General features: G+C 39.4%; 1 protein-coding gene across 1 annotated transcript in view; it reads left to right on the forward strand.

Moving 5' to 3' along the window:
* Nucleotides 1-18,476, forward strand: part of GMDS (GDP-mannose 4,6-dehydratase) — a 406,670-nt gene that overhangs the window by 166,599 nt on the left and 221,595 nt on the right. The window contains exon 7 of the mRNA XM_084213383.1: nt 14,886-15,013. Within this exon, the coding sequence (XP_084069509.1) occupies nt 14,886-15,013 (128 nt within the window). The remainder of the gene's footprint in view (nt 1-14,885; nt 15,014-18,476) is intronic.

An 18,476-nucleotide genomic window follows, 5' to 3' on the forward strand; every position in this document is an offset into this window, starting at 1 on the left:
TAAAAATTTAACTTTATTTTCATACGCCAGTGTGTTTATAGCTCTGGCTACTTTTTAATTCCTCAAAAAATGTTTTTTTCATGCTTAAGTTTATTATTTCTGTATAATTACTCAGAATTTTATTGGTTTTCCTTTTTCAGGAATTTGTTTTGGGCTCTCTTTTAAGTTGGTAGAGAGATTAGAGGACACTAGTGGTTTCTTTACCAACCTCTTCTAGGCTGCACAGGAAAGTTACTAAGAAGCAGGGCTTTTTTCTTGACATGCTAAACTGTAACTATTTTAAGAGAGACCAATGGGTTGAGTGTTTAAATATTTAATATAATTTTATCCATATATACTTTTAAAGTGTGGATTAGTATTAATTGATATGTTGGAGTTCAGCTGCATTAGGCATCTGCACAGTTGTGATGCTCAGCATCTCAGGAGATGGAGTTACAGGGTTTTCCCTTTTCCAGAATGCTGCCATGACCACTGCCAGTGCTGTGCATGGACATAGGAAGAAGAAAAAACCAGAGCGGGCAGAAGCATGCCACAGAGACTGCAAAAGGACATGATATCCCTTTTTTGTTAGAAAGTCCTTTCTGAAACCCTGCCTGAACACCAGTCCTGCATGTTAATTCACATCTCTGTCCTTCAGGCTCAGTTCTGCTTGTTCTGGACTCTGTGGGCTTTAGCATATGTGTGTCTGAGGAGGAAAGTCCCTGCTTTTTCAGGGGACTTGGAAAAAACTTCATGAGAATATCACTTGCTCTTAGCTCATTATTTCTCTAGGTTACTTCCATAGAAGACAAGGTTAAATCTATTGTTGTTGACTTGCCAGTCACATGACATCAGACATATGTGCAGCTGCTTAAATTTGAATTGAAATAGCCCTGGAAAAGATGGGACTCCCTCTCAGATGAAATAAAACGTATGTCCAAGAAAATCATAAATAAGCTGTTGGGGGTTTTTTAGTAGATCTATCTCTCATCATAATAATTACCAAAGTGTTTACTCACAGGTGCAAAATACTTAGAGAGTCTCCTTAATCTCCAATTATTGTTGCCCTCTCATCTTGACCTCTCTTGAAGTGTTTTATAAACAATTTAAAGAATAAATGAAGTATTAGAAACAGTTATTATAGAGCAGGCAAAGTTATTTGCTTTCTTTGAGTGAAGGGATATAATTTATAAAGGACTGATTACACTCATCTGTTTTCTGGGTAGCCTGTAAGTTTACTTTACCACGGCAAGGCAGAATAACAGAGAAATTGTGTCATGGGAGCCAAGTAAGATATTGTAGCAGTAGGAAATCCAATTGCCTTGTTTTACAGCCATTCGTCTCGTCCGTTGTTTCTGTCAAATGATCATTTGAATCAAAAGCATTTAAAGAGACTTTCTTCCTCTGCAGTAATGAGAACAACAGAGACTTTTGTGCTGCAGGACATTCCTACTAGGTCTTTCCTCCTCTAACATGGCTACCTGCCAGTCCTTGTTATTATTGAAAGTTGCTTCATTTAGTACATTTTATAAAGTGTCCCTGCCCAGCTCTGTGGCTGTCACTGAGGTTATGAGTCAAGAGGGAGAGTGGGAGCGGGAGCTCTGATTCAGCAGGGCTTAGCAGCAGAGAAATTAAAACTGAGAGTGTTAGTGGGTAGCTTACTACTTCAAACCCTCTCTTTTTCAAGAAATGTGTTTGAATCAAAAGAAAAATACAGTGGAAAGCATGTTTGATCTCTTTGCCTTACTCATTTTACCACATTGCTCCTGTCTTGCTTACTAATCGGAGGTTGGTGTCAAGGTTCTTTGACTCCAGCTCTCAGAAAGAAGGGCCTTGTCTTGGAAGGAAGAGCCTAAGACATTCAGAATCTCCCTCAGTAAGTCTGCAACTATTCCCACCTCTGCTGTGCACTTCTGTCAAGCAGGGATCAAATGAGATGCTGGTGTCCTGGAATCAGCAAAACAACAGAGCCTGTTGGCTCCAACACAGCTGGAACTGGGGAAAAGATGCCTGTTCCTCTTCTCTTACATGGGTTTTTTCTGTCTCTTTCCTGATCTCCCTGTGAGGCAGACAGAGTGGAGGCAGTGGAGCAGCAGGGAAGAAGAAAGGGTGACAGTGATTGTCTATTCCACATCAGAGGACAATTTTGTAGTGTCCCTTTGCAATTAGAAGAACATTTGTCAAGCCTGATGTCTGCCAAACATAGTTCTGCAGCCCCTGGAGAAGCTTATCTTATCAAAGTGCTTTTCTTTCCTGAACAGATAGGAGAGAAGACACTATCATTTCCAAGATCAGGTATTTGAATGAAGAAATAGGGCAGGATGTTGTTGTAGACACATATATAGAATTGCATCTTTATTTCTAGTATTCCTGGCGGAAGCAGGGAGGATGAGGGAGAGAGCTACGTTAATAACAGGTGGTTGTTGTCAACAGGATAAGACTCAAAAAGCCTACAGTGACTGTGTATCCTACAGTCATTTTCTTGCAGGTCCAACACCCTTAAAATATACCTTAGCAGTTCTAAGGTACTTCTGAAATATTCCTTACCTTTTAGAGTCATCATTTTGAAAGCCAGTAAGTCTGTGTGTACACTTTTGATATTTAATCACTGGAAGGGTTGGGGGCCCTTATGCAGAAGAGCGTGTTCAGAGGAAATCAGTTTGAGAGCTGATTCTTTGTCTGCTGCATCTGGAGCCTAGTGGGGGTGCTCTGGGGAACAAATGTAGATTTGGCTTTGGCTCAAGGGAGGTCCCCTGTCATGAGATGACATATGAAGGTTATGCATATAAGTACCAAACCCTTACACTCCCATACTGTGCAGCATTTCACAGCCAAGAGATAAACAGACTGTAGCTGTTTTAAAATAACAGCTATGTTTTTTTCTGTTTGCTGGGCTATTAGCTTCCTTTTGTTTACTCCTGCCTTGAGTCATCTCCCAGGTCGGTGTGTCCTGTAAACTGGGTATGATACTTTCTGCCAGATATCACTTGTACCTGAAATGCTGGGCACTGCAGACTTTCTTTTAAAACCCTCATGAGTAATTGCCAAAAGGTCGTAGCTACAGTGCCCCAAACAAATGCAGGTTATGAATGGTCCTCTTTTTCAGCCTACTTTTCCTTTAAACAGGCCTGTTGGGTTTTGAGTACCTGCAGTTAAATGGTGTTGCTTTTGGCAGGGCTTGGTGAGCAAATGAGGCATAATCTCTCTGATCTCAGTAGTCTGGTCAGTCAGCCATGACATTCTCAGTGTCTTTTCTTTCTACACCCTGTCTGAACAGAGCCATAGCCCAGGCAGCTCTCAGTGGGGTTGCCAAAGATTACCATGTGCACTGAAGCAGCAGATGGCAGGACAGTGGAAAATATGCAGCCCCAATCCCTGGGTTCATGTGGGGTTCAGGGTTAAATTTCAGTGATTTCCCTCTCTGCTCCTCAAGCCTGTCAATAAACTGCCCTTTGAGAAATGAACTCTTTAGTGTGCTTTGGGAAACTATTTAAAGTTCAGTTTTGTCCAGTTTTAGAAGTGTGTTCTAGACTGAAGCAGAAAATTTAAGCCCTCTGTGGCTATGGCTGTTGAAGTCTTCCTCACCGTAGTGTGGGCATAAAAAATGAGGTACATACGAGTATGTCCTGAAAACTGTGAAAGGAGGGTAAAAGGAGCTTTGCAAACTTGATTGGCTCATAAACTGTGTAATGACTGAATGAGGGGTGCCTCCACAAACCTAAACTTGTGCCTATATATTTTGATAAAGCCATTGTTTGCACTTCTGGTTTTTCTCCCTGCAGGTTCCCTCTTCCTTATTCCTTGCATGGGATGGAGAGTTTTCACTGGAATGACTAGATGTTCAGTCTTGGGCTGAGGGAAGGTGGAATGGTGGGCAGAGAAAAAGAAAAACATTCTTTCACAGCATATTTATTTACTCTATTGAGTGATTTCATCGTTTTTTGACTCTTCCAGGGTCTCATTGTTTCACAAATATCAAGATGCTTGACTTTCTCAAATTCCTGTAAAATTTTGGCATGTTACCTTCATTTGGGGTGCGGAGGTGACATTAAGGCATGAAAAAACAAAAGAATCATTGCTGGACTGATTAGTTCATGTTCAGAATAAAACTCTCATCTATTTCTACCTTGGCAACAAGCAGATAGAGGAATACGTGTCAGTGACTAAACAAGAATCTGAATTTAAGTGACTTTCTGAGCACCCCTTCAGAATTTGCACAAGAACCAGGCTTTTGTTCATTTTCCTGGTACAGCAGTAATCAGACTGAACTGTGCATCTATCATTTCTTTCTCTGACGTTCTTTACCTTTGGTTAGCTCCATAGGACCCTTGCCTACTTCATCTCTCACAAGACAGCAATTTTTACTCTCAGAGTGAGTCTGGTCTCCAGGCAGGGGGCTATCTATTAGGAAGAAGATTACAGTATGATATAGAGAGATGTTGTGTAAACTATATTATTGTGCATTCAGAAACAAGAGTAAAACATGTAATCCTGGCTTTTGGTGCTAGAATTTACAGCTTTATCCAGAGTATGTACAGAGCATGTGCATGTGTGTTTTTCTGAGTGCATACACAGCTACCTATGGGGATATAAAAACGATGTGAAAGGTTCCACTAAAAACACAAAGCCAGGAAATTCAGAATTGGGCTAACTTTCTGTCCTGGTTTCACCCCATTGTGTTCAAATATTGTAGACATCTCAGAACAGCAGGTGATCTGACTGCCTCTTGTGTTCCTAGAGGAAGTATAAACTAACTTAAATGGGAAATATCACAAAAACAGGATAACAATGAATTTCAGGAGTCCACAAAGGAAGAAGTGTTCTTAAAAATACTGTTATTAAAACAGTAGTGAGCATTGCAAGCTGAATGGTGGTAAATGGATGTATTATATAGACACTCTGGGTTTTTTTTATCATTGAATCACTTTCCAAATGTTTTGTTTCATATTTTCCTGTGCAAAATTTTTCTGGTGATTGGACATGTTAATGGTGGTATGTTTAAGTTTGTCCTCTTCTTTGTAAATTTAAGTAATCTGACTTCAGCCAAACTGCACCAATTTATCTTGCCAGAAAGCTGAGTTCTCTGTGTTTATAGCTGTGTATTTATTTATATTATTAATTACACTGGAGAAACTCTATTCCCACTGAGAAAGAATTCAGGAGTGGGATTCAGTTTCAGTGGCAACATTAGTAAAAAGGAATATTCATTGAAATGTGTGAACATTTCATAAAGCTGTTAGAATTTTACTCAATGATTATGTTTAAAATATTTTCTCACTAAATAAGGGTCCATTTCTTTTTTCGGCCCCTTATTCATTTTAGAGTAAAAATTAGCAACGTGCCCAGGCTTTGTCCCAGAGGGGAGTTTGCTCTCAGCAATGGGTTTTATGCAACCTCCTGACATACCCTTTCTGCCTGTGGGAGAGCTGCCTCTCTGTCTGGTGGCATTTCCAGTTTGGAGCTTGGGTGTGGAAGCTGCAGCACCCTTGCTTAACTTCAGGGTCCTCTGAGAGCGATCACATCCTGTGCTGCAGCACGGACATAGATTTTATGGGAAGTTTAAGCAACCAGCAGTAACTACAGCTAGGTGAAATAATGTTTTTATTGGCTTTCTGAATAGAGGAGGTCAACACAGCTAGACCAAACATGGCCAAGTCCTTTGGACCAGAAGGGACATGCTGTCTTTGTTGGCTTGAAATCTTGCTGGTGCACTGTCATTGTGGCTCTGCCTTTTCACCCCATTCTTTTCTTAAACTGTTAGGCCTTGGGGGCTTACTTTAGGGTTGGGTTCCCCCTGCTCCACACAATCAAGCAAAGCTTTTTTTACAGGGGTCTGTTGTTGAAATACCACATTTCAGGGTTGTTGCTTTGGTTTTGTCCAAAATAATGACTTCCAGCATTGTCCTGCTCTGTCTTCAGCAGAACCACTTGTCCCTGTGCAGGAGCAGAGCTTGGGAAATGGGGACAGCAGGGACAGGCAGAGTAGGCTGAGAGCTCTGTGAGCTGATCTCATACCCTGGGTTGCACACCAGCTTTTCTGCATGCCACAGCACACACTGTGGAGATATTTTTTTGGCTCTTAACATCTGAGCCAAGTGTTTACTTGATTAGTTTGTTATGAGTCTGAGAGGGTGTCTGTAGCTGGAAGATTTCATCCTTGTACTTGAAACTGTAGAACTTTGCAAGTGGTGATCTGTACACTGACTTGTTGGGATCATCAGTGGTGTTGGAGACGTATTTCTCACTGCATCCTAGCTGAGACTCCGACTGCCCATGACATGGAATAAAATGTAGCACCTTGCATTTTATGTACCTTGTACTAGAAAAAAATGTGCCTCCTGTATTTGCAGAAGCTGAGTGGTTTTTTTTTGGTTTTGTTTTTTTTTTTTTTGCTTCCCTCCAGTTATCACTGGCCCTCACCTTGTTACTTCTTGATGACCTCTTTCCCCTCGGCAGTTTCCAGCTCCCTGAAAAAATGATTCAGCTGTCTTTCCGAACCCCCTCTTGGTGATTCCAGGACTTCTGTAGCAAATTCTGGTTTAGTAAAATCGAAACACATTTATCAAATGATGTATTGAGGATCTAAAGGGTGCCTCAAGGACTACCACTGTCGCAAAGCTAACCAGAAGGAAGTCCTAGGAGAAAAATTGTTGAGCAACAAAGCTCCAAAGGGAGGCACATGGATTAGGAACATCTTGAGTTATGCTGTATAAGTGTCAAACCCGTCTAGCACTGCTTTATTAGTTTGTGTGGGAGGCAAAGTTTCAAATAAGCTGCTTGGCTGTAGCCAGACCATTTCTCTTGCTCCAAGAAAATACATCAGCACTGACTCAGCAAATTTGCCGCCGTGACTGGTTTCAAGGCTAGCTCTTGTTACAGTCTTTAACCTACAGAAAAAGTAAAGGAAAATTCTTTTTCCCCCTGACTTGAGGTGAAATGATACGTTTCATACTCAAGAAATTTGCACATTAAAAGTTAGGACAATTATGGGTGCACAGAAAGTCACGGAAAACCCGTGCAAAGCTTTGTTTACATCATGACCCACCGCAAACTGATGTCCCAGCCACCTGGAGAGGTTGAGAGACCAGCCAGATTTAGTCCCTCAGAGGTCAGAAGGTCCAAGAAACTGTATTAGTCAGTCATGTGTCACCAGGTAAGATTAAAAGCCTTGCCTGCTTCATCTCAGGAGATTGCAAGGGTAAAGGCTGAACATCTCAGCTTGAACCGTCAAACAGCAACTTTTTTGATGTGCTACTGGTTGCTGAGAGGATGGAGGAGGGGAAAAAGAGGGAGAAAAGAAAAGGGGTGTTAAATTTAAGAGCACAGATGTCTGAACTGTGATAGCCATTAAACACGGGAAGTTAAAATCACAGGGTTTTGTGCAAGTTGCCTAAGACTGCAGGATAATTCCATTTTGTACTGGATTTTCCAAGTGCTGGATTTTCCTTTTGATTGCATACAGTTCTAGCTATTGTAGCACAAATTAAGCAAAGCATGTACTTAGCTACAATTGTTTACACAAGCTTTAACAATGTAAAGAGTCTGTACTGATGGGCAAGCACACTCATGTTTACCCACAGCTCACACATGCAAGGGCTTGTGTAATTCTGTGACAGCTGAAATGAGAGGTTTAATTCAATAACCTTAGCTGTACAATTTTAAAAACACAGCTTCAATGAATGTTAGAAAATCAGAGGGGCTAAAGGCATTTACCTTTGTTTTACAATGTCGTGTATATGAACTGCGATTAAAAAAACCAAAGCGATAGTTTGGAGCAAAAGGTTAAGTTTTCTGTAAGCAAAACGCTGCTCTGTTTATGTAAGCACCATTAGCAACATAAACTTGGGAACAGAAATAACACTTTTACATATTGTTTTCAGTATTAATGTTTGGGTTTTCCTTTATAAGAATCTTTGATGCCTCACCTTTTCCTGTTCAGTGTACAGTTCCTGAGGGGAAAATATTTTAATTTAAGAAAAATTATGTGGAGGAAATATACTAAAATAGCACATTTTGGCAAACCATTATTGCTGGTATATCACCCTGTCCTTTTACCAACCCCATATGATAGATCTGAGAAGTGTAATTATTCCCAAACAGTGGTATTTTAATTGTGAAATCTAATAGCTTTGCGTTACGCCCTTCACATGCAGATTGACTGCTAATCAAACATCATTTTTTCACAGTCACTTTACAGAACTGCTTCTGTGTAGTCACAGAAATGATCCTGTCATTGTTTTTTGAGAGGTGGAAACCTGTATCTGTTTGTATGCAGCCCAGTCATGAGCAGTCTAAAGCCCTGATGACAGATGCCCATGGAGGGTTAGCACCACTGAGTCACTGGGGAGCGAGCCTTGGGCTGTGGCACACACCACCTCAGTTCTCATCCTTGGCTGGTGGGTGGGAGGTCTCTTCCCCTACTTCTGTGTCCCCTACTTTTTACAGAACTGACTAGTTGTCCTCTGAAGTAGGCTTTGTGCTTTTTACCCACTGGGAGGAAGAAAAATGTTCCTACTCTCTGCGCTCCCTCCACATTTCTGTACCTTGCTGTTCCTCACAAGACTGGCTCTTGCGCTCATTCTTCGCTCAGAGTATAAAAGGCAATAATTTGTGTTCCCTCCATGCCTAGTTAAATGACCTCCTGTTGCCCTCAGCTGTCCAAATCTTCTGTGTGCAAGTGGATGCCAGGGGCAGAGGTGTTCTGGGGCTGGAGAGCACCGGCCCCCTGCACTGCGCTGCCCTCCCCTGCTGATTCCCACCTCTCAATGCCTTTATTTTTCTGCCTTAACCTCCCCATTTTTGAAATATAGACGTATTTTAGCAGTGCATCTTCCATTATCTCAACAATGGGCACCCAAAGAATTGGTACCACATTTCTGTTGAAAACTGACGTGCTAATGGAAGATGGAACCATGAAGAATTAGTGCATTTTGGCATTGTAAAGGTTATAATGTTCTATGTTATAATATCAATATATTATTAAACAAGATAATTCCGTTTATATGCTGATTGATGTCTTTGTTAGCAGTATTTGAAGGAATTACTATCAGATTATTTTTTTTATATCACACATTTCAAAGTAGTTCCAAATGAAGGTCACTTGAGAAAGGGACAATTTCATCCTCATGTTACTGGACCACTGCTTTCAGTCTGGGATCTGCAGATTTTTTTGTTACCTAATTGTTTCCCAGGGGATAGATGAAGAATAACCTCTTTGAAAAGAATATTATCAGTAAAATTTCCTGTTTAGAGAAAGATACATGTCCATTGGAAAATAGTTTGAGATTTGTAAAACATTGCAAATATGAGAAAACCACTACCATAAGTTACTTCTAAAATTTTAAAGAACAGAGAAAAAGATTGAACTTATTATGATGAAAAAAAGTAGCTATACAGGATTAAAATGAAAGCATTAAAGCACTATATCTCATGTTTCAGGAAATAAAATGATTTATTGCTCCAGTCAGGAAGATGTTTCCCATGCATGAATTTGCAAGGAATTGCTTATGAATCATACCACCCTTATTTCATATATATTTCATTTTGCAAAAATCTGATTGTGGACTTCATGGCAAGCTCATCCAAAGATAGCTGTTTTTGCTAAGTAAAACTTTTATGATGACAAGCAGAAGGAAAAAAAAGTCGCTTTTAGCCATGATTTTCTCTTTATCACTAAACAGTGATGCTTCTACTTAGTGTAATTATCGTTGTGAAAAGAATTTATTATCTTAAATTGCACATGGATTCACAATTTAACTGCTTAAAATATATTAAGTAACTGCTCTACTAGTTTTATCAAAATGCAACACTGTATCTGTGGTTTGATCAAGACACAGTTTAAAATTCTGTTTAAACTCAAAATATGGAAGGTTAATTTAAAGATGTATAACTTGAGTTTTCATTTAATTTACAATGACAATAAATCCATTTGCTTTGAAATAATTGTTATTGACTTTCATCAGTGTGAAGAGATTTAAGGCTTCTTTTCTTAGAAGATATGGGTGTTGCTTTTTTTTTTTTCATTACAGCTTGTTACAAAAAATGGAAAAGGTTCTCATAGAATGGAAATGATGAGCAATGTGAATTTTCAGGCAATCAAAACATTTTAATGATCTCATTAAATGTATCATTTACAACACATATATGTTAAAAGAAATATGTTTCTCTGGGTTAGCAGAGGCGCTGGGTACACAATGTGTTTGAACATGTTAGGCTTCCACTAGAATCTATGCCAGAACTGCAGAAACTTGGAGGAAAAAAACTGCGAAGCTTCAAGCTTTTTCTTGTGTCAGTGTCTTCAGAGACAGAAACTTTTTAATCATATTTTATGCAAAATGAAGAAAAAAGGCGTTATGAGAACTTGGTAGATTTTTCTAGGACTGCATCTCAGTTGATAGATAAGGACTACATTGAATTCTGGAAGATTGATTGTCATTCTATCATATTGCTAGGATTAATAATGGATTTTTATAGGCATGCAACAGCTAGTGTTTTGCATGGAGAGCAAAGTTCCTAAGACCACAGTTTTATCAATAGTTGGGTTTTGTATGTAGTCTTGAGAGCTGGGATAATTAGGGTTCTTGAAAAGAAATAGATACTACAATAGTGGCTCTTAAAGCTGCTTCATCCATTTGGTTGCCTCTTCTAAACCACAGTATCCAGAGAAAAACTCCTAATTAAAACAGGCAGTTCCCTGATGACTCACAAAGGCTGAAACCCCAGTGCTGCTAAAAGGAATGGGGTGCTGATGCAGAGACTAAGATTTATTTTTTTCTGTCTTGGAGCAATCCAGCATTGGAACTGTAGGTGCACTGAGACCATGCCTCCTAAACAATAGTTTTCAATATGTGTTAATGAGAGATGTGTCCAGCTTTCAAAACTTCATCTTTGCCAGATGTAGGCAGCATCCTTCTGGAAGGGATGAGCTGTTTTCCACCCTGAGCCAGGCAGCACAATGGGTGGCAGGCCTGGGCTGGAGAGCAAAAGCTATTGCATTATACCTCTGCTATTTCTTTTCACTGTAGTATTGTTCCTGCAGTGGTTTGCTGACAAGTTATGTGTTTTACAGATCAGGTCTGCCTGATGAGGAATCCTTGCTTTAAATCCTGTCTAGGATAAATCAGGTTTGTAAATCAGACCTCATGGTTCCTATTGGAATGCTAACGATCTCAAAGGAGGGCTTGGATTTTTAAAACAAATCTAAACTAATGCCCAGGGTTCTTGAAAGAGCTGTTAATATCATGAAAACTCTTGTTAAAGGCCCCTTTTAAAATGTAAGAACTTGTCAGACCCTGCTTAAGGTAGGGGTGTTTGGAACTGCTGAAACATCGCACCAAAGCATCCTTAGATAGGTCTGCCCAAATCTCTTCTGCCTGGCCACATCTTTAATGCTTCATTGCAGCGGTTCCAGTGCTGCCAGTCGCAATGCAAACCAGAGCACAATGTGGCCCACCATGGTTTTGATGTATTTGCTGCATAGGTATCTATGCAAGGCAGTTAGTCCAGCATGCTTGGCCCTACCAACAGCAAGAATGACTCTTCTCGGGGTTACTGCAGGAAAGTGAGCTCCCAGACATTTGCCACCCACACACATTTTGAAAAGGTGTTCAAATCAGACAAAATTCATCAACCATGTAACTGAGTTTTTAACAGTCCACATTTATTTGTACTAGGTGTGAGCAATGAGTTGTGTTTCACAAAACCTCTCTGAACTGAGGAAGCAGTGCAGAGCCAGGAGAAAAATATGGGACTCTGACATCTCTCTTTCCCACCAGTCTAAGGTAGCTTGTGTCACTATCACCAACACATTTCCAGGTGAATCAGTAAGGTTAGTGGCATAAGAAATTAGGCTTTATTCAATGCCTGTGATAACTGGTGGCATTTTATCTGCTGCATCATCTTGATCCCATGAAAATCCACATAAAGGTTAACACACCAGCTGCTCTGATGGTACTCTTCCTGCCACTGAGCGGCTGTTTGGTGGAGAAAAATGCTCTTGTGTGTTCTGCATTAGCAAGTCTTCACTACCTCCTGATGAAGAAGGAAGCTAACCATTTCTGCACCTCAAAAGGTCCTTTGTATTCAGTCATACAAAGATATGTGTAGCATTTTGCCTAGACCTTTTAGATAGAATCAGTCCTGAGGAAAAAGACATTACTTCTGCTACATTTCAGACCAAAGCAATGTCATAGCCAAATTGCAAACCTCTAGGACAGGGCTTTTTAGTGGAAACGCTGACATAGCCTTAACTACTTTGTATGACTCCAGCAGGCACCAGCTTAAATTCTGGTTATGATGTGCATTTAATGGCATGGGATCAAACACAGAGTGTAAGGGGATATTTTAAGATACTGTGTTTGAAGGGAATAAGTACTTAAACATTATTTATGAACCATATCATTTAAATGCTTCTGAAATGTGCCGTTCAGTCCTTGGGTGCATGAAAAACTTTTCTAATCACGTTTCTCAGAATGAACAGTAGCATAGTTTTCTTCTACAGCTTTAATGCTGAGGCACTTCTAAGAAGAGGGTTGGTTTTAGTGGAACCCTTACTAGAGTATCTCTGGAAAATTAAGATTTTCCTTTTTTGCATTGCGGTGCTCTCTTGTTTTCCAGTTCAGCTTTTTGAGGAATATTCTGATTTTACTTGGATAATATCTTGGAAGATTGTTTCTCTCCAGTTAACAGTGGCTCTGCAAGAAGACAGCATTTACTAGTATTTGTTGTACTGTGCTTGACAAATCAGCTCTCTCTTGTGTGATATCTTTTGTATAATTAAAGTTAAATTGATAACATAAAAGTTTTTCTCTCACACAACCTAATATGCTGCTTTTTTCTTTTTTTTTTTTTTAATGCTGAGGAAGCATTTGCTCCAAAAGGGGAGTTGACATTCATTAGTTGTGCAGGTTGACAGTAAAACTTGCTTTAATGCAGATGGTGACTAGAACTCTCATTGCTTTTGCTGCAAATGGGAATGTAGTGTTGAAAGCAGTCAGTTTTCCTTATTACTCAGTTGCAGCTTGGAACTTTAAAACATCTACTTTATTCCAGAAAGAAACCTGTTCCTTCAGCTGTTATTTGCTGAATAAAAGTGCTAACTGAAATATTTTGGTGCAGAAGGTTTCAGAGCTAGTCCTAGTAATGTTTTGCCATAGGTTGAATCTGGTTTTAATTAATTAGCAATAATCTGTGAGAAGGTCTCAAAGCATTTTGATAAGTTAAAAATGGAAACAATCTTTGGATAGGTACCAGTCTGGCTCAGCCAAAGAGACTCTGTCACTGGTTTCTGTTAAGGCAGAATTCCACTCCTGCTGCAAGCCTGTCCAGCCAGGAACAGGAGAACCACAGTATTTTGCTTTCAGAAGTTCAAATAGCAGAGCCACAGTGTTAGTACTCTCCAACTCTTGAGAAATTTGCTTTGAAAAAGACTCTGGAGTATATTTTGTTTCTGAAAGATTGCAAATCACACTGTTTAGGAAGGTTCCTTTATATACAAACACCTTTTCAGGAAATGTGGATATTATGTGATTTTCATCTTTTAAAGAACAGGTGCAAATTGATGATATATTAGGATATATCAAATGGCTAATAACTGGAATTGCAATTAGTTCAGCAGTTGATGAAAATTTAAAATTCTGTCCTGATCCTGTGGTAAGGTCTGACTTTAATTAAAGTTCTTCATTCCACATGATTCTTACAGGTGTGCTATTTTTTTTTTAAATTTTAATAGAGTCAAATGACACAGAAAAGTACTGTGCTCTTGGCATTACATAGTAATCTGAAAAAGACACTTCATGTTATTAAATAATGTTGCTGCAACCTACTGTTTGTTTGACAGGAAACAGAACATATTGAGATGCATATCCAAAGAGCAGAGTTCCACAATGAAGTATGCATTGAATGTATAAGCTACACTTTGAGACTTTTGAAATTTGCTAAAAGCATTTTACAGCTACAGACATTTTCACTAAGTCTCCTGTTTTTCATTTGGAGGAGGTATCATCTGTCACCATTTAATCATATCTGGTTTTAGCTATTAAAAAGGCATGTAATTTTAATTTTTGTGGCTCATTAGTGTGCAAATGCCAATGGCCCTAAACTCCTGGTCTAAATTTAAATCCCTCTGCTTTTGAGGAGACTATGACCACCTTTTAGAAACACAGCCATCATACCCTGAAAATCAAGATCTGAAAATAAGTAACAAAAAATATTGTTTAAAGCAACTCCACTAGAAGAAGAAATGGGTACACAAATTTTCCAGAGTAATACAGTGGACAACATACTGAAATATGGTAAAATAAAATACAGTCTTCTACTGAAAAAGTTGAAATCACAATTTCATTATCTAACTGAATCTGAAGGACAAAGAATCCCAAAAAACTAGAAAAGAATAATGCATTTAGACATTGCAGTTCCTTGAAGAATACATAGTATTTGCATAGTCTCAATTTTTTTTTTTTTTGTTAATAAACACATTTATTTAGATATATGCATTCCTTGAAAAATAAATTAAAAAGGAAAAAAGAAACCGAAACAGAAAACTTGAGGGTGGTCTAAGATGTCTGTCTTCTTTATGTAACCTTTTGCATTTTGTGTTTAAGAACTGACATTCCAAATGATTTTCTTTGGCTTAATGCCTGGAGTGAATACTGAGGCAGCAAATTAGGAATGCTTAAGAAGTCCCACAAAGAAAGATGTTTGCTGTGAAAGTGCAACTAATGTGACACTTGCCCTGGAAGCTTCTTAGCTTGCTGGAATGATAAAAGATGGAGTGGGTCTGGGTGGTGCAAGGGGAGTGAGGAGAGACTGAAAGCACCATGTGCTGAGCTGGATGAGGTGTCTCCAGAGCTATCTGCCACTGTGACAATGCTGACACTATTATTATTTCTTTATTATTTCTCTTCCAGGGGCTAACTTTGTCACTCGGAAGATCAGCCGCTCAGTAGCGAAGATTCACCTTGGGCAGCTGGACTGTTTCAGCCTGGGCAATCTGGATGCTAAGAGAGACTGGGGCCATGCCAGGGACTACGTTGAGGTAAGCTGTGGGATTTTTTCTGAATCATCTCTGTGGAGGGGATAATGCTTATTGCTGTAACTTCAGGTTATGGTCCACAGAGGGCTATCTCAAGATTTTTATTTTTTTTCTTGCCTGTTGAGGTCTGTTAACTTTGTCTTGCTCTTGACTTCAGATTAGGGAATTTAGTAGCACAGCAGTCTACCCCAGGCATGACCTGAACAGAAAAATAAATCTTTGGGTTTACATTCCTTGCCTGAATTCCTGGGGAAGGGGTCTGACTACAATGTGGATCTATTTTAGAGTGTTTCTTCAATTCTTCTGGCAAATTTTATGACTGATAAAATGACTTGATTTCAGCAAGATGCAGTATGACCTGAGGTGAAAGATGCTGGTGACCTTTTTTTAGTAAGGCAAAAATTAGGTCTATATCAGTGATCAAAGCCCTCTTTCATTATACATTATAAAGAAACATCACAATATAGTTGTGATGGCAGGTATTGGAACACATCAGCCTGCATTTAGTGTCTGAAATGTTTGTGTAGTCAGGATTTGTTTCTAATTTTATTCTACCCATCTACTTAAGCAGACAAACAAACAATACCCCTGTATTGTATTACAAGGAGACATGAATGACCATGTAGGAAATATTGTCTTTTCCCCAGGAGACTTTTGTCCCCATTTTGGTGCTTAAAGATTTCCTGTGGTCATTGGACTATTTCTGTCTTTTAATAATTCCTTGCTGGGAAACCGGATTTGACTTCACCATTCATTGATGTAGTTTAAAAAGATGACGACTGTTTGTTTTGGTTTTCTATAATACAAAGTAAGAAGTATCTCAGTGGGCAAAAGTCTTGATTTTTATCATAAAGTGAGACTTTAAAGGTAGAGTAAAAGCTGAGCGCTCAAATCTTCTTTACGATCAAAAAGAGCAAGAAAAAAAATCATAATGCCTCTATAAACTGATGTCCTGGATGGCATTAGACAAGGTAAACAGCCATACTGCCTTGGTATCAAAAGGGTTACATCAAGCAAGTGAAGAAGGTGGTTTTTGGCAGCCAGATGAAGTTGTCTTAGGTTCTGTGCTGCATGTGCATGTGAGATGTTAAAAGCATCATGAGTGCAATGACTGTGCCTCCGTGGCTATGGTTTTATGTTTGTGGCTGCAACATTGGTTGACGCAGTTAAACCAGTAAACCATCCCAGTCATCTTTTTAATGCATAAAACTATGGTCATGAGTGATCATAAAATCAGTCACCAAGTCTCAACTGAAAAGAAGCAAAAGGTAAGTCAAATAAAATGATCAGTTGCATGAACATAATGAGTATGATTTGTTAACAGCCATTGGATATTTCATGAAGACTTCACCTATGACATTCCAACAGAAATTGCACTAGGTTGTAAATCATGGGATGAATCCTGTTGTCTGCTTCACTAAGGGAATCCTAAATAACTCTCTTGTGCCTTCTGGGTTAGACCCTTGTCCTGTGCTCACAGAATCACAGAATGGGTCAGGTTGGAAGGTACCACAGCAGATCTGGTCCAACCTTCCTGCTCAGGCAGGATCATCCTAGAGATCATTGAACAGAATTGTGCCCAGACAGTTCTTGCATATCTCCACAATCTCTCTGGGCAATCTGTTGCAGTGCTCAGTCACCTGCACTGTAAAGAAGTTCTTCCTCATATTCAGGTGGAATTCCTGTGCATCAGTTGCTTCTCTTTGCCTCTTGTCCCGTTGCTTGGCACCACCAAGAGCCTGGATCTGTCCTCTTGACAATCCCATCAGATACTGATAGACATTGATGGCATTCATCCCCCCTCTTCTCGAGGCTGAACAGGCCCAGCTCCCTCTGCCTGTTGAGGCTATCATTCAACCCTTAACAATCAACAAGTAAATCCAGAAGGATGAATAGCTTTCGAGGCCTTTGGCCTCCAGAAGGAATGTAGTTGTCAGAGGTCTATGGCACAAACACATGTTTTTTGTGCAAGTAGCATTCCAGGCCTTTCAACTACACATCTTGGGCCTGTCCCAAAATCTTCTGGAAAGAATTCCTCGCTAAAATATAGTTCATCTTGAGTAGTTCTCATCCCAGAGAGGTATCATCCCTTCAGATGATGGGAGAGTTATTATCAATTCTCTAATTCCCCGAGTATTGTGGAAATATGGTTACAGGCAGCCTTCTAATGGGTAAAAAATAGGGTAACTTTAAACTGGAAATAAACTGTTATTTGAGGCTTTAATGGACTGGAAAGTAGGGCTTAGAGATTTAATGTTGTTCAAATAAATGCATAATATGTTAGAAAGCATGATCATATTTACAAGCATTTTGGGAGCTTCCTTAAGCATATGGCTGAACACATAGGGATATATCTTATCCTCTCCATATGTAGCTTTAAATCCCATCGATATTAATACAAGTAACACATGTGCATACAGACTAGACCATGTACTGTGTTTCCTTTCTTCTTATTTCCTTATTAGGAATAATAATAAAACCATAAATACATTCCTTTTTGTTGTTTTATGAAATATTATGGGTCAATTCCTGATCTCACGAAAGTTTATGAGCCAACTCCCATTGACTTCATGGAGAAATAGTATCCTGTATGTGTTTGACTTGAGAACATCTGATGGTCACAAAGCACAAGCAGAATTCATGACTCTTGGCCTTTGATTATATGAGTTCATTTGACTGCCACTGTGGTTTTGGGCAACCTCCTTTGTAGGCAGTAAAGCATGGAAGCCTGTGCCTGCCCTGAAGCATGTAGGTGCCCACTGAGGGATGGGTTAAGGGTAGTTTAGTAGCAGATGATTGAGAAATTGGGGTTTAGACATGGTTTAAACATATCAGGGGAGAATAGTTGGAAAATATGTTTAATCAGGATTTTGACCTGGCACTTGAACTGCAACCTGCAGCAGCATTGTGCTGGTGAATGAAAACTGAGAAGTCCAATTCACTGGAAAGAAAGGATTCCATTAAGTGTTTGAAGAGAACAGAATAGAAAAATGTAAGCATTGAAAATTTTTGGTGTGGGATTAAAATTTTAACCTGAAATTACTAACTCTTAACATATTGGCAGAAATTGTTGCTGCCTCCATTATTTATTTTGCTGTGGTCCAGCACAAGTCTCATGAGATTGTATTAGAGATGATGATCAATGCCACTGAGTTGGAAGAGGGAAAAGCAATACGTCAGTGCTATTGACATATGAATCTTCTGTGTACTATTTTGCTTTGTGAGGATAACATACCCATTATTTGTTGCAGACTATCTGCCAGGTATTTTCAATTATTAGCACAACAGCAAGCCTTAAGAGTACTGAGTAAGGTGCTGAGTACAGGGGAAGAATAATCCTGCTGGTCATATTATTGCTGGCACAGGCCAGGCTGCCATTGGCCTTTTTGGCTACCTAGATGCAGAAGCCTCTGTTAAACAGCTGAGGTTTTTCCTGCCTTTCCTTCAGTTTCCTCTTTATCACCTG

This window comes from Fringilla coelebs (assembly GCF_963513975.1).
Source record: "Fringilla coelebs genome assembly, chromosome: 1".
Classification (NCBI taxonomy): domain Eukaryota; kingdom Metazoa; phylum Chordata; class Aves; order Passeriformes; family Fringillidae; genus Fringilla; species Fringilla coelebs.